This window comes from Hemitrygon akajei, chromosome 31 (genome assembly GCF_048418815.1).
Source record: "Hemitrygon akajei chromosome 31, sHemAka1.3, whole genome shotgun sequence".
Taxonomy (NCBI): domain Eukaryota; kingdom Metazoa; phylum Chordata; class Chondrichthyes; order Myliobatiformes; family Dasyatidae; genus Hemitrygon; species Hemitrygon akajei.
The window spans coordinates 2,154,789-2,171,508 of record NC_133154.1 but is presented as its reverse complement, the minus strand read 5'-3'; the positions used below and the strand labels follow the sequence as shown (position 1 = coordinate 2,171,508).

Below are 16,720 nucleotides of genomic sequence, written 5' to 3'. Positions count from 1 at the left end.
GGAATGGCAGGTGGTGACTAGTGGGGTGCCACAGGGCTCGGTATTGGGACCACAGCTGTTTACGATTTACGTCAACGATTTAGATGAAGGCATTGAGAATAACATCAGCAAGTTTGCTGATGATACTAGGCTGGGTGGCAGTGTGACATTTGATGAGGATGTTTGGAGAATTCAGGGTGACTTGGATAGGCTGGGTGAGTGGGCAGATACTTGGCAGATGACGTTTAATGTGAATAAGTGTGAGGTTATCCACTTCGGGAGTAAGAACTGGAAGGCAGATTATTATCTGAACGGTGTAAAGTTAGGTAAGGGAGAAATACAAAGAGATCTAGGAGTCCTTGTTCATCAGTCACTGAAGGTGAATGAGCAAGTGCAGCAGGCAGTGAAGAAGGCTAATGAAATGTTGGCCTTTATTACAAAGGGAATTGAGTACAAGAGCAAGGAAATCCTCTTGCATTTGTACAGGGCCCTGGTGAGACCACACCTGGAGTATTGTGTACAGTTTCGGTCTCCAGGGTTAAGGAAGGACATCCTGGCTGTAGAGGAAGTGCAGCGTAGATTCACAAGGTTAATTCCTGGGATGTCCAGACTGTCTTACGCAGAGAGGTTAGAGACTGGGCTTGTACACGCTGGAATTAAGGAGATTGAGAGGGGATCTGATTGCAACATATAAGATTATTAAGGGATTAGACAAGATAGAGGCAGGAAATATGTTCCAGATGCTGGGAGAGTCCAGTACCAGAGGGCATGGCTTGAGAATAAGGGGTAGGTCATTTAGGACAGAGTTAAGGAAAAACTTCTTCTCCCAGAGAGTTGTGGGGGTCTGGAATGCACTGCCTCGGAAGGCAGTGGAGGCCAATTCTCTGGATGCTTTCAAGAAGGAGCTAGATAGGTATCTTATGGATAGGGGAATCAAGGGATATGGGGACAAGGCAGGAACTGGGTATTGATAGTAGATGATCAGCCATGATCTCAAAATGGCGGTGCAGGCTTGAGGGGCCGAATGGTCTACTTCTGCACATATTGTTTATTGTCTGACGCCATCTTCTGAAAGATGAGTGGTGCTGTAACAACACGCTTTCCCTCGATGTCAGCAAGACAAAAGAGCTGGTCATTGACTTCAGGAACGGGATCGATACACACGCTCCTGTTTACATCAGCCGTCCAGAGGGTTCAGAGCCTCAAGTTCCTACCCTGTGCTGGTCCAGCCACGTGTTCGCCACAGCCAAGGAGGCTCAAAAACTGAAATAATTTGTCTGAACAATATGCAAGATGAGCTTTTCGCTGCAGCTCGGTACATGTGAGAATAAGAAAATAATCTATTTTTCGCTTCTTTCCCTCCCCCCGCCACCACCAGCAGAAAATACAGAAGCCCGTAAACACGCCCCACCGTACTGACGAACAGCTTCCAACCCAAGACACATAGGGCAGCGTCTATGGAGAATCTCTGCCGGAAACATCAAATGTTTATTTCTCTCCATAGATATTGCCTGACCTGCTGAGTTTCTCCAGCATTTTCTGTGCGTTGCTGAAAGATTTCAGCATCTACAGAATTTCTTGTGTCTCAGCTTCTACCTCACTGTTATGATTATCAATCGGTTCCCAAGTGCAATAAGATGGACAATTGATCTCACAATGTACCACATTGTGGTCCTTGTACTTTATTGTGTGCCTGCACTGAACTTCTTTTGTAACTGTTGCACTTTATTCTGCATTATGTTATTGTTTTACCTAGCTCTACCTCAACCCACTGAGTGATGATCTAATCTGTATGGACTGTATGCGGGTCAATTTTTCATTCTGTCTCCGCACGCGTGACAATAATAAGGCAATTCAAATACTTAAGGGTCCTTCAAGCTTGAGATAACTACTCATTTTTATCTCTTTCCACAAAGGTGCTATGTCCCTTGGTTACAAATCTTTCCTGCACCCTCGACTCCGACACCTAACGCCCTTTATCTTCCCAGCCGCCTCCCTCATTTTTATTAAAACCGGTACCACCAGGTGGCGGTGTTGCGCACAGATTGCGTATGGTGGTCACGGCGATGGGGAGGAGTGTAGGGCACGGCGGGAGTCACGGAGACGGGAGGGGTGGAAAGTGGAAGTGGATTCACAGACGGGAAGAGAGGAGGTCATAGAGACGAGGAAATGCGTAGGGAAGAGATCACGACCATGGGATGGGTTGTAGCGGTGGGTGGAGCTAAGAGAGAAGGGGAGCGGAGTGGGGCCCGAGTGGGATACGGAGACGGTGAAGTGTGTTGGTGAAGGCGGTGAAGGGATGTCCCAGAGAATGAGAGAGATGAAGGGGAAGATGGGATTCGCAGGGACAGCGAGGGGAGAGACAAGTAAACAAGACGGTAAAGAAAGCGTTAGGCACGCTGGCCATCATCGGTTAAGGGGGCGCTGAGTATTCAGGAGTTCGGACGTTATGTTGCAGTTGTCAAGTCCTTGGTGAACCCGCATTTGGAGCATCGTGTTCATTTCTGGCCCCATGAAGCTGTGATTAAAAGCAGAAAAAAATATGCACGGGGATGTTGCCGGGAATTGAGGGCTGGAGTTATAAGGAGACTCTGGACAGTCTGGGACTGTTTTCCCCGGAGGAAGGAGACTGAGGACAGTTAGGGTGAGCGCGCACTGTCTCTATCCCCATGGGTAGGAAATCCAGAACCGAGGTGAAAAGGGAGACATTTAATAGGGACGTGAGGGGCAACGTTTTCACTCAGAGGGCGGTCCGTATGTGGAACGAATTGCCAGAGAAAGTGACGTTAATAATTACGAAGCATATGGACGAGTTCTGGGTTTTGCAATTCGCAAAGGAGTCACAGTAATGAATCAACGCAGGCAGGTGGGATCGGCGTGGATTGGCAAGAGGGTCAGTACAAACCAGATGGACAGAATTACCCGTCTCCGGCTGTACAGGTCGTTTTCGTTAGCTTTTTCTACATCAAAGGCTAAGTGTTGGAGGACGGATCAAGTCGGGAGCGCTGGTATCTTGCGAGGGGAGTGTCAGGAAGAGTGAGGCCAGGGAGTGAGGAAGGGAGAGGGATGGTCCGATTGAGGGGGTGATAGGGTGGGCGAGAAGACGAGACGGGGATAGAGATTGAAGAGAGAATGGGAGGGAGTTCGGAGAGACGGACAATGAGAGAAGGGGCCTGTGAGAGGAGCGGGGGATGGGGAGAACCAGTGACAGGTGCGAAGAGAGATGGAGACAGAGAGGGACTGAGTGAGAGGGTGAAGAAATGGATGGAGAAGATTGAGAAGTGGTGGGCGAAGGATATGGAAAGAGAGATGATGGGGAAGGAGGAAGGGACGGGCAAAGAACAGGTTGGGTGCGGAAAGAAGGACGGGTTGAGGAAAGGGTTGGATGGAGAGGAGAAGGGGAATGGGTGGAGGTGCGGAGTGCGGGGATGGAGATTGGGCATGTGGTAGATGGTTGGGGAGTGGAGAAAGCGTAACAAGAGGGAGGTGAGGAGTTGGGAGGAGTGTTCAGTGGGATTAGAGGAGCGAGAGGGGTACCTGGGACGGGGTGAGAGGGTTGTGGAGGGCGGGGGAGAGGGGACGAGGGGATAGGGATGGAAAATGAGCAAAGCGGAGATGGGGAGAGATGAAGGTACAGGGAGAGATGTCCGATAGACAGCAGGAGGGTTGGCAGGGAAAATGGATGAAATATTCCACAGTTCTGCCCAGAAGGATTGTTCCGGACTACCACAGGATGCCCCTCAACGGGCTGTTTTCCAGCCTCTAGAAAAGCAGATGTTTAGGACTGGAGGTGGGGTAGGGGTTTCGCAGAGAGCGGCCTCCTCCGCCCTTTCGGCATTGACTTCTCCATCCCACCCAGCTCGTTCTTACCGGCCATCCTTTCAGAAGGCCGAGGATAACCGCCCGCCCCCTCTACCCCTATCTCAGACTGTTCCCTCCACTTCATTGCCATTAAAAGCTAGACAGCCCTGAGCACCAGACTGGACCCTCCGCTGTCGGGTTTCCAGTACCCCTCACCTCTTTGGAAAGAAGCTGAACGTCCCGTTGGCGGACGAGGCCGACATCGCGTTAACGCCTCACCTCGCGAACGGCCCTCCGTCAGCGGGACAAAGGCAAACTTTGTTTTCCACCCTCCCGGCACCCACCCGACCCAAACCCAGCCCTCCCCCAAATTGATCCCATTCCTCCCTACCCACTCTCCCCTCCCCCAATCCCATCCCACCCTCCCTCTCAGATACAATCCCTACTTCCTCCTTTGACCCCCCCCCAATACTTCCTCTTTTCCTATTCCTTCCTCCCTCTCTCATACTGATAGACGCTACCTCCTTCCTTCCTCCGACGCTACTGACTCTACCCCTCCCTTTCCTTCCATCTCTCTCCCTCCCTCACTCACTGCCCCTTCTACCTCTTCACTCTCTCCCCTCCCGTCCCATTCTATTTCCCTGTACACCCCCACCTATCCCTCTATTCCTCCTCCCTCTTTCCCCCTTCTCCCCTTTGTTCCCCTCCCTCTACTTCTCTCCACCTCCCTTTCACTCTTCCCCTTCCTTCTGTCACGCAAGTGAGAAACTGCTAGAAAATTCAGCAGTCTAATGAACAAGGAGGCAATTAAAAGAGAGAGAGGACTCTGACTTGGTTTTGATAACACTTTTAATTGTGACCTTGAGAGAGAGAGTACGGAGTAAAATTTATTATTTAGTCAATAATTCGTCTATCTGCGCACGCCATATCATAATTCAGTTTAAGATAGTACACAGGGCCCATATGTCCAAAGATAAATTGGCGCATATTTTCTCTAAGATAAGCTCTATTTGTGACAGATGTAACGCAGAAGTGGCTACTCTAACTCATATGTTTTGGTCATGTGTAAGTTTAAACAATTTTTGGAGGGCTGTGTTTGGAATATTATCTAAAGTTATAGATATGGATGTTCAACCTAATCCACTTACAGCAATTTTTGGGATTATTCCAGAGGAAGCAAGCAAAGTGTCTGCTTCCGCCCAACATGTGATAGCTTTTTCAACTTTACTGGCTAGGAGAGCTATTTTGCTACACTGGAAAGAATCTAACCCGCCTACTGTTTTCTATTGGCTCTCCTCCATTATGTCATGCCTAAGCTTGGAGAAAATTAGAAGCCGGACATTTGATACATCCTTTCATTTTGAAGAAGTCTGGCAACCCTTTATTCAATCCTTTCACATGATTTAATGTACTTTTATTTATTTATTTTTCTTTATTCTCTTTGGGGAAAATCCTTATCCATGAAGGTTCGGAGCTGACTGGAAGGATTTTTTTTCTCTCTTTTTAAAAAAATTTTTAAATCCTCAATTGGACTGCCCAATCTTTCCTTATCTTTCTTTTTTTCTTTCTCTTTTATTTATGTTTCAATTTAGTTAGTGTTTTTTTCCTTTATCAATAAAATTTCCAATCTGTTTTTTATGATTGCTATGAGGAGTTGTAGTTTTTTTTGACCGTTGTATATATAACAGCATAATATTTTATCTATTTGATTTTGACATTATATACTTTCTGTTTTATTATTGCTGTTTATATGTCTTTATATTATCTGTAAGCTAAACTCCTCCTCTGATCTGTATATTCTTTAATTGGAAATCAATAAAAAGATTGAAAAATGAAATGAGAGAGTACGGCGCCAGCTGAGACACGAGCTGGGAAGTCACCATGGTAACAGCTCACAGCGCTTGAGCTAACGGACGGCTGGAATTTCGAATGGAATATAAAAAGTTGAGGCTTTTGGTCTGATAACGGCAGAGGAGACACAACACGAAGGAATTGTGGAAGCTAACCGAGAAACCACTGGTGGAGTTTAAGACCACCACGAGGGTGGAGGCCACGGACCGATTAATTTCCACCCGTGATTACCAGTGCGGGTAAGAGCTTGCCTGTGGGGGTCTGCTGGTGGTGAAACCGTGCCGTCAGTTAGTAGACCGTTCCCTAGAAGGTCTGTGTCTGTCCAACTGTGTCTGTGTGGGGTTCACACGAAGTGACTCTAAAGACTTCAGAAGCAAGAACAACTAAAGCTGCCAACTTAAACATCAACTCAATTAACTCTCTCTCTCTTCATCAATTCACCTCGACGCAACACAAAGTGAACTGAACTGCTTAAACTTAACTGACACGTAGTCTACCTCCTCCGAGACTATTATCTTTGTATCCATACACACATTTACGGAGATAGATAGATATAATAGTTTATAACCTGTATCGTATTATCCGGTTTTAATGATATTAATTCGTAGTAGTAATGAATATAGTCTTAATTTATGGAAAACCAGACTCCAGGTGTGTTCCATTTCTGCTGGTCCTTTCCAACTTGTTACAGGACTCGTGACACTTTTCTGTCCCAACATCTCTTCATCTTCCTTCTTTTTTCCCACTTTCATTCCCTCCCCTTCTCCTTTCCTTCCCCACTCTTCCTTTCTTCTCTCCTCCACCCACCCACTCACATCCCACCCTCTCACCCCCTCATCCATTTCTCTGCCTCCTCCACACATCTTCGCCGCCTCCTCTTCTGCTCCTTCTTTTCCACTCCACACCCGTCCTCCCATTCCTTCCTTGCCTCTCCCCTCCTCTCACCCTACGCTCCTTCCCACCCACTATCACCCTCCCCATTTTCTCCATTCTTACCCTTCCACCCCACACCTCTCCTCAATCTCCCTCCACTTTCTCTCCCATTTCTTCTTCCCTCTATTCCTTTCCTCCTCTCCCTTCTCCAACTTCCAGACAAGTAAACTCTTAGTCACTCTGTCTTGCTGTTCGTTCTCTCACTGTGGCCCAACCCCTCTCATCCCCCACCCTTCAAGCGAAATGGCTGAGATTCTGGATCGAAATTTGATTTTGACATTATATACTTTCTGTTTTATTATTGCTGTTTATATGTCTTTATATTATCTGTAAGCTAAACTCCTCCTCTGATCTGTATATTCTTTAATTGGAAATCAATAAAAAGATTGAAAAATGAAATGAGAGAGTACGGCGCCAGCTGAGACACTAGCTGGTAAATCACCATCGCCAGTCCATTGTGTAGATGCAGGGAGAAAGAGACACGGGGGTGGGGAGACACGGAACTGAGGAAAGGGGAAAAGGGTATCACAATGCAGGAGTATTGCAGGGATTAACAGGGAGAGGGACGGGCATGGGAAGGGGTTCAAGGAGATGGGGAGGCTTCTGCATTGGTCAACGTCGCGTCATCATTGGGCGGTGCCGTCTTGTCATTGGGCGATGGAGAGCTGCCGTTCGCCGGTCCTTCGTTGTCATTGGCCTTCCCATCCATCCCTATCATTTTCTGATTCTCGGCTGCTTGCACGTCATAACTCTTCGAGGAGGACCGCTTGAAGAATCCACACTGGGAACCAGGGAGAAGGGCTGGAGTCAGGGAGTGAGGATCTAACCCAGAGGGAGCGCGGCCAATCCCAGCCCATCTCCAAAGCAACCGTCCAATAAGGGGTCCCTCCGCTCAAACATTCCCGCCGGCGGCCCTTTCTCCCTTCTCGCCGCCCCTCCATACTCTCTTTTGTAGCTTCCCTTTTTGATCTATCACTTCCTCAATCCACCTCTTAGCTCATCCCTTCTTGCCCCTTATCACCCCTCCCACACTCACTCCTTTCCGCCCTTTCTGCGCCACTCTCTCCTTCACTGTTACATCCCGACGGTGCTCCCTCTCAGCTTGACGCTCCCAGCGCAACTCTCCTTTCTCGCTGTCCCCCCCACCCCCACCCCGCCGCCAGCAGCGCTCCCTCGCTCCTCGCCGTCCTTCCCTCCATCCCGGAGATGTAGCGCCCTAACCTTCCAGAGGATGAGGATGACAATGATGAGGAGTAACAGCCCACACCCGCTGCCGATGGCTATCAGCATCTTTTTGCTCTTTGGGTCGACTTGCACCTCCGTCTGTCCCTGCGTGAGGAGTTACACAAACCCCAACTGTGAGCAAACGGTAGAGATCAACGTGAAGGGGCGGAGTGAATGAGTGAATGTGGAAGTGTGGGGTCCTGCTGGGAGTGCGGACGATGGGAGTGAATAGGAAGCTGTGCGTCCCAATAGGAGTGTGTAAGATGGGAGAGGACCAGAAGGATGGGGTCCCATTGGGAATTTGGACTCTGGGAGTGGACTGGAATGTGTTGTTCCCATTGGGAGTGCAGAAGGCGGGAAAGACGGAAAGCTGTAAGATCCCGTTGGGAGTAAATGGAAAGGGGTGCGTCCTAGTGTGTCCGCGGACGGTGGGAGTGAATAGGAAGGGGCGGGAATGTTTAATGAGTGATTTGTGGGGAGATTTTTTTGTGGAATGTAGCAGAGACAGGTGGGACTGATTCTTGAACATTCTCACAGCCTCGCCATGCCCAGATCTTGGGATCAGGCTGTGCACGTTCATTACCTCCGCCTTGTGGCTGAGTTTTCCCTTTTGGCTGACGTGGCGGGAGCTGTTCACAGAGAGGAGAGCCGAGCTGGACAGGATCGTCGTGGGCATGTCCCCGCTAGACTGTGGGGAGATGCAAAAAGGGTGGTATCAGAGACTGCTCGAACCCGCTCACAGCTCCCACTCCCAGAAACCTCTTAGCCAAAGCCCGTCTGTGACCCTCCCCCTCTCACAGCACCCCTCCGTCTCCGTGAGCCCACCATTCCCCCCAGCACCTCCCCGTCACCGTCACATCCCAGCAGCTCCCCATCACCCTGACCCCTACCATTCCCCCAGCACCTCCCCGACACCGTGACCCCCCCACCATTCCCCCAGCACCACCCCGTCACCGTGATACCCCTACTCCCTTCCCATCCCCACTTCACTCCACTTTTCCCCATCCCCTGAATACCAGTAGCTTTACGAAGCCCTTCAGGTAGAATGTGGTCATGCTGTTGGGGTTTGAGTTGAAGTTGCAGACGACCGTCTGGACCTGAGTCTCGGGGATCTCCTGCGGGGTGGGGGGAAGAGCAGGGTCTGTGGTCAGCAAAAAATAGAGGAGAACTCCCACCCCACGTCGGAATGTACGAGCAGCGCTTATGGTCCGAGGCTGGGTGCTGGTGGGCCGGTCGAGGGGTTGTGTCTCAGGTAGGGGAGTGATGTGGGATGTGTCGAGGAGAGAGGAGTTGGGAAGAGACGGAACTTGGTTGTACGGGGGAAAGGTACATAGGGAGAGGGGGGATGGGGATGGGGGAAAAGGGGTATTGTGGGGAGGGGTCAGTGGGGTGGTTCGGGGGGTAAGAGTTCAGGGAGTAGTCTGGGAGGGGTGGAAAGGGAAGAGAGATTGAGCTGCAGAGGGAAGGGATGATGTAGCCAGGGTAAGAGGAGCTGGGGCAGGTGGGTGAAGAGTGGGTTTTGGGGACAAATGTAGATGGGTTAGTTGTCGGGGCTGGAGAGAGGTGGGGTTTCGGAGGGCTGGGTGCGAGGGTTGGGGGAGAGTGTGGAGCATAAATAGAGAGTGGTGGATCAAGGAGTAGGGGAGGGGCTGTTGGAGTATTGAGGGAGGGAGAAGGCTGAATAATCTGGGAAGGAGGAGCTGGCAGTTTGGGCAGAAAGGGAGGCGTTCCGGAGCTCCCACCTCTTTCGTTGCCTCTCCCTCCTCACCCTCCGCCCTTTCCGCGGCTCTACCTCCCCACTCTCCCGTTGTCCCGCGCCGAACCCTCTCTCCTTCCCTCTGCCCCGCACTTGCTCCCCCTAACCTTTCCCTTGAGCAGATCCTGGATGGCGTCTTTCGGAGACTCCATGGGGTCGCTACACTTCGGTTTCTGGTCCTGTAGGTGGGAACAGGTCACGTCAGTGTACTCTTTACACAGGACACCCCTCCCTTGGCTGTCTGTAACCTCCCTATCCTTCCCCATAATCCATCACTGGTCGCCTGCAGCATATCGGGACGCATGGCGGCTTGGTGCGCAACTCCGCTGCACGTGAAACTGCAGAAGGTTGTGGACATAATTCAGCACATTGTGGAAAACAGCTCCACCTCCATGGATTCTGTCTATCAAAGTCCCGACCCACACCGTACATTCTTCTACCCCCCACGTGTCTTCTGCCCCCCACCCCGCCGCCCCCGCCCATGGTACAGAAGATACAAATGGCGCGTCCCACCAGGCTCAAGGTCGGTCTCTCACGTTGTTATAAGATTATTGAGTGGTCCCCTAGTATGATTTCTCTCAATCCTGACTATCTCCTTCCCCTCATTCCGTGCCTCTCTCCACACTCTCTCTCTCCCCCTCCTCATTTCCCTCTCCACCTCTCGCCCACCCACTCTCCTCCTTATTTCTCTCGCAACATCTTTCTCTCTCTATCCGTCTGTCCCTTATGTACTCCCTACCTCCCCCTCCTCAGCCCTACCCCTGTCTCTCCTCAGTGTCTTACACACCTACCCTCCCTCCTGCTCTCTCCACCACCCCCACTCATTCGCCGTCCCCATTCTCACACTCCTCTCTTCCACACTCTGCCTCCACTCTCCCTTCCCCATCTCTACTCTCCTCTCCTCCTCCCCTCTACTCGTTCCCCTCCCGTTTACGCGCCTTCCCCCATCTACTCATTCTCTCCTCTCTCTATTTTCCTGCTCCTCGCCCTCTCCTCTCCTTCCTCTTCAATCCCACACCCCCCCCCCCCCATGTCCTCTCCTCCCCCTTTTCTCTACTCCTCTCTGGTCCATTTCTCCACCCTCTCTCTCTCTCACTTCGTTCCTCCTCTTCTATCGCCCTACCTTTTCCACCTGGATCTCCCTCTTATTCCTCCCCCGTCCTACACTTGCCCTCTTTGTCTCCCTCCTCTCTTTCTCTCCCTCAGCCCGCCTTTCTCTTCCTCCCACCCCGATCCCCGTGAGGCTCGATCAGATCCCTCTGTTGCTGGGATAATTGGCTGTCTGAACAGCCCAGATCCCTGGAACTCACTGGAGACCCCCCACCTGCGTTCACATCATCCTTGGGTATGGGGTAAAGAGACCACACTCCAAGTTTAGTGACCGAGACTCACCTCAGTGTCTTTGTGATCAACCCGCGCACTCCATGAAACAAAGTTCCCGATCTTCGGGGTGAAGGTGAAGTTCAGTATGAGCGGGACAGAGTAGGGGCCCAGATTTTCCACCTGGGAGAAAAGAGAGAAGCGTGAGAAACTTTCGGCAGGACACCGCCCTTTCCCAATCAGTCCCATCGTCCGCGCTTCCGTCGGGACACCGCCCCTTCCCGTTTGCTCCAGTTGTCCGCAATCCCGCCGGTGCCCCATTCCTTCCCGATCATCCATCGTCCGCGGTCTCGACAGGACCTCGGTCTGGAGGTGGGAGGGAGGAGAGAGGGAGGGGGAGGGCAAAATTGGTAAAGGGTGGTGCGTGGGGAGGTGAATGGAGCCTAGAGCTAGAGGAGTGTGAGAAGGGTAGGGTGGAAGGGGTGGAAGAAGGTGGATGATGCTGGTGGTTTGGAATTAACGGATGCGGAGGTAATGTGGTGGGTGGAGGGAGTGTGGAATTGAGGGGTGGGGTGGAAGGTTGAAGGGGCAGGTGATTGGAGGGTGGAAACGGAGAGGGTATAAAGGGAGGACGGACGGGCTGGAGAGAAGTTGAGGAGAGAGGGATGGGAAGGAGAGGGAAGGGTAAGAGGAGGGGGAGATTGCTCACTGAGGCACTACCTTGTAGGTGTGAGTCACGTCCTTCTGCTGCTGGTCATCCCCTGTGAACCGTATGTAGCGTGTGGTGCTGAGACTGCGAGGAAACAAATTTACAGTCAGTCCGCACATTGACAGACCCTCGACTTTCTTCTCAGTCCCGTCTCCCCATTCCTGTTCCCCTTCTGTATGGCCTTCTCCTCTGTCCATCCCCATCCTGAGTCACCTTCACCCTGCTCGCCTCCATCCCATACCATTTCCCCTCTCTGTCCAATCCCCTGTCCTCTCCCCTCTGCTTGACCTCCAACGTCCCGTCCCTTCTCCCCCTCCCCTGAGTCCACTCCCTTCTACTCCTCTGCTCATTTCTACTCCACTTTCCCTCGCCCCATTCCCTCCCCTGTATCCTCAATCTCCCCCTCCACTCAGTCTCCTGCCCTCTCCCCATTCCTCCTGTCCCCTCTATTTTCCCGATCTCGCCCACCCCTCAGTCCCCTCCTCACGCGGGTGGGGGACGAGGCGCTGGTGAGACCTCCGGATGCTCACCTGGTCACCTCGACCTCGACGGCATACTGAACGGGTATCGTTATGTTGCGGGTGGTCTCGTTGGTAATCCTGTCTGTGTTGGAGCTGGAGGGTGAATTGGGAAATGTAAGAGCGGAATTGGAATTTTAAAGTTGGTTTATTGTCGTCACATGCACCTAAGTTTTGTAATTGGAATGGTTTATTATACATTTATTATGTATCGAGGTACATGTCCTGTATGTGTGGGACAAGCAGTCGGGACGCCGCTTTTTGGTCGACACCGGAGCCGAGATCAGCGTCTTACCTCCGACGAGTTACGACACCCGCAACAGGGCACCGGGTCCCACCCTGAGGGCCGCGAACGGCAGCACAGTAAGGACCTACGACACCCGTACGGTGCGGCTACAGTTCAGCTCCAGCCGGTTCACGTGGGACTTCACACTGGCCGCCGTAGCCCAACCGTTCCTGGGAGCAGATTTTTTGCGAGCCCACAGCCTATTAGTCGACCTGCCAAGGAAGAGACTGGTCCACGCCGAGACCTTTCAAACGTTCTCCCTGGGTGAAGCCCAGTTGCCGGCCCCACACCTAGACTCCATCATCCCACCAACACATCAGGAATGGCACACAAGAACACGGACACATGCTTGCCGCTCACACATTCCTCCATCACAAATAGTACCCTGTGAGGACTCTGAGAAGAAGATTGAAGACAACAGGGACCAGATGCCTATGAATCAGGGTTGGTCAGCTACTCAAATGGGGGTCTAGAGGTTGAGGCGCTGGGAGGGAAATCTGAATGCCAGAGACCGTGGTCTTCCCAACACCACAGTAATCTCACAGTATACACGCTCAGTGTATTTCTGTCCCCGACCTCATGAGGTCACTAATTCGCCCTCCACAAACAGCAATCCCAGGCTGCATCTTCAATAAGCCTTGGACCGCAGTCTGAAGTTGGCCTGTCAAGTTTAGGGTAAATTTACATCATAAGAAAAAAGTCATTCAACCTGCCATAGGCATATCTAGAGCAATTTAAATGTAATTCCATTGCTCGTGTTCCACCCAACTTTGCCTTCACGATTTTAGTAAGGAATTTAAATTCATGTCAAGGTAAACTTTTTTATGTGCCTCCACATAGTATGTCAGCCATGGGTCGCTCAGGACCTGCACTTTGAGTCTAAAATTTGTGGGTTCAAGGTCTTTTCCAGAGAACTAAGCAGAAAAAAATCCTGTTCTCCTATTACTGCTTTGGAATCTGGTACGGGTGAGAGAGCTTGTTTGGTTTTGACTGTGATGCCCTGAAGTCAATTATACTCTGGGTTTGCGTGCAAAGAGTTTTGAAACTCTGTCTCTAGTTCATCATGATCTTTCCTCTGGGCAGGGAAGGAAGAGTGCAGCCATTTGGCCCACTAGCCAGGCATGTCAGGTTTAACATGCTGTCTTTCTCTAGGATGGGGAAATCGCGATGCTGGGTGAGATCCTGCGTACATGTCAGATCATGACAGTGAATTGAAGTAGAACGTGGAAAAACAACAAAATACAGTTACAGTTTCAGAGAAAGTGCAGTACAGGCAGACAATGAAGTGCAGGATCATTACGAGGAAGATTGTGAGGTCAAGATTCCACCTTATCGTACTACAGTTTTTTATACTTTATATTTTATTATATATCATTAATTTTTATAGGTGCACCGTAGAAAGCATTCTTCTAGGGTGCATCACAACCTGGTATGGAAGTTGTCCTGTCCAAGACTGGAAGAAGCTACAGAAGATCGTGAACATAGCCCAGCACATCACACAAACCAATCTTCCATCCTTGGACTCACTTTACACCGCACGCTGTTGGAGCAGTGCTGCCAGGATAATCAAGGACACGACCCACCCAGCCTACACACTTTTTGCCCCTCTTCCCTCCAGGAGAAGGTTCAGGAGCTTGAAGATTCGTACAGCCAGATTTCGGAGCAGCTTCTTTCCAACTGTGATAAGACTGTTGAACAGATCCTGACCCGGATCTGGGCCGTACCTTCCAAATATCTGGACCTGACTTGCACTACCTTACTTTGCCTTTTCTATTTTCTAATTATAATTTATAATTTAAATTTTTGTTATATTTACTTCGATTCGTACTTCAGGGAGCGCAAAGTGCAGAAACAAATATTGCTGTGATGATTGTACGCTCTAGTATCAATTGTACGGTGTCAATTAAGTAAAGTATAAGAATAAAGTATAAAGTACGGGACCATTGAATAGTCTTGTAACAGCGAGATACAAGCTGTCCTTTAGCCTGGGGGTATGTGTTTTCAGGCTTCACTATCTTCTGCCCGATTTGGGTGAAAGGGAGCAGAGGTGATTATCGGTAAATTGTTTTATTATTGTTGGCTGGTGACGTGGTGGCATCAGCGATGCTCTTTGGGGCGAGAGGTCCCCAGTTCGAATCCAGCCAGCACCCTTGTATGCTCTCCATCCGTGCTGGGTTAAGAGCAGGGCATCTCTTTAATTAAAAACTCACCCGGCAGAAGGCAATGGCAGACCACTGCTATAACTTGCCTCGTACACGATTCCTCAATACGTCAGAGCGGCGTGGAAGGAAATCACCCGCTAACTGGAAAATTCCGGATGCGACATTACTTTCCTTTCCTTTGTCACATGTACAATGAAAAGTCAGCTCTTCTTCCCCCAGGACGGAAATGTCAGACACGAGGGGTGTTTTAAGGTGATTGGAGGGAAGTATGGTGAGGGTAGGGTGTCAGAGGTAGAGTTTCTTACACAGGGAGTGGTGAGGTAACGCACTTGCGGGGTGCTGGCAGAAACAGACACATTAGGGGTATTTAAAAGACTATGCACATGGACGATAGAGAACTGGAGGGCTGTGTGGGAAGGAAGCATTGGATTGATCTTGGTTAAACCAACATGATGGTCCGAAGTACGGTACCTGTACTGTGCTGCAGTGCTATATGTTATACTGCCTGTAAAAAGTATTCCCCCCACCCCCACCCATGGAAGTTTTCATGTTTTATTGTTTTACAAAATAGAATCAGAGTGAATTCAATTTGGCTTTTTGACACTGATCAACGGAAAAAGACTCTTCAGGTCAAAGTGTAAGCAGATCTCTACAAAATGGCCTAAATTAATTACAAATCTAAAACACAAAATAATTGATTGCACAAGTATTCACCCCCTTCAAGTCAGTATTTAGTAGATTCACCTTTGGCAGAAATCACAACCTTGAGGCTGTGTGGATAGGTCTCTATCAGCTTTGCTGGACACTCGCTGATATTTTCCCCCATTCTTCTTTACAAAACTGCACAAGCCTTGTCAGATTGCATGGGGATTGTGAGTGAACAGCCCCTTTCATGTCCATTCACAAATTCTCAATTGGATTGAGGTCAGGACTCTGACTTGGCCACTCCAGGACATTAAATTTGTTGTTTCTAAGCCATTCCTGTGTAGCTTTGGCTTTATACGGGGTCATTGTCTTGCTGGAAAACAAATCTTCTCCCAAGACGCAGTTCTCTTGCAGACTGCATCAGGTTTTCCTCCAGGATTTCCTTGTATTTTGCTGCATTCATTTCACCCTCTACCTTCACAAGCCTTCCAGAGCCTGCTGCAGTGAAACACCCCCACAGCACAATGCAGCCACCACCATGCTTCACAATAGGGGTGGTGTGTTTTTGATGATGTGAAGTGTTTGGCTTACGCCAAAGCTCAATTTTGGTTTTATCAGACCATAGAACCTTCTTCCAGCTGACTTCCGAGTCTCCCATGCAGCTTCCGGGATACTCCAGCCGAGATTTCATGTCAGTTTTTCTCTTTGCCACTCTCCCATAAAGCTGCGACTGCTGAATCACCCGGGCAACAGTTGTTGTATGCGCAGCCTCTCCCATCTCAGCCACTGAAGCTTGTAACTGCTCCAGAGCTGTCATAGGTCTCTTGGTGGCCTCCCTCACTAGTCCCCTTCTTGCACAGTCACTCAGTTTTTGAGGACAGCCTGCTCTGGGTAGATTTACAGCTGTGCCATATTCTTTCCATTTGTTGATGATTGACTTGATTGTACTCCAAGGGATATTCAGTGACTTGGAAATATTCTTGTATCCATGTCCTGACTTCTGGTTTTTAATAATCTTTTTGTGGAGTTGCTTGGAGTTTTCTTTTGTCTTGGTGGCGTCGTTTTTGCCAGGATACTGACTCACCAGCAGTCGGACCTTCCAGATACAGGTGTGTTTTCACTTCAATCAGTTGAACCACCTTGACTGCACACAGATCTCCAAAAACAGTCTCCATTTAGCTTCTAAAACCGACTGGCTGCACTAGTGATGATTCAGTGTGTCATATTAAAAGGTGTGAACACTTACACAATCAATGATTTTGTCTTTTATATTTATACTTAATTTAGATCACTTTGTAGAGATCTGTTCTCACATTGACACGGAAGAGCCCTTTTCTGTTGATTAGTGTCAAAAAAGTCAAATTAAAACCACTGTGATGCAATGTTGTAAAACAATAAAATATGAAAATTTCTGGGGGGGGCGTGAATACTTTTTATAGGCACTGTGTATGTTCTGTCTCCTCTACGCATCTCTTCCAATGAGAAGAGGTGGTGCTGTTGGAGGTGGGGGTGGAAGGTTAAACGCAGAATTAACGA

General features: G+C 49.8%; 1 protein-coding gene across 2 annotated transcripts in view; it reads right to left on the bottom strand.

The window, feature by feature from the left end:
- Positions 1 to 4,611: 4,611 nt before the first annotated feature.
- The window catches only part of LOC140719300 (integrin alpha-D-like), a 47,477-nt gene continuing 35,368 nt past the window's right edge, over positions 4,612 to 16,720 (bottom strand). For both annotated transcript variants that reach the window (XM_073033831.1, XM_073033832.1), the window contains 8 exons: positions 12,104 to 12,187; positions 11,585 to 11,657; positions 10,937 to 11,047; positions 9,652 to 9,723; positions 8,805 to 8,903; positions 8,372 to 8,476; positions 7,786 to 7,893; positions 4,612 to 7,345 (listed from right to left, as the gene is read on the bottom strand). In XM_073033831.1, coding sequence (XP_072889932.1) covers positions 7,148 to 7,345; positions 7,786 to 7,893; positions 8,372 to 8,476; positions 8,805 to 8,903; positions 9,652 to 9,723; positions 10,937 to 11,047; positions 11,585 to 11,657; positions 12,104 to 12,187 — 850 coding nt within the window. In that variant the 3' untranslated portion in view covers positions 4,612 to 7,147. The remainder of the gene's footprint in view (positions 7,346 to 7,785; positions 7,894 to 8,371; positions 8,477 to 8,804; positions 8,904 to 9,651; positions 9,724 to 10,936; positions 11,048 to 11,584; positions 11,658 to 12,103; positions 12,188 to 16,720) is intronic.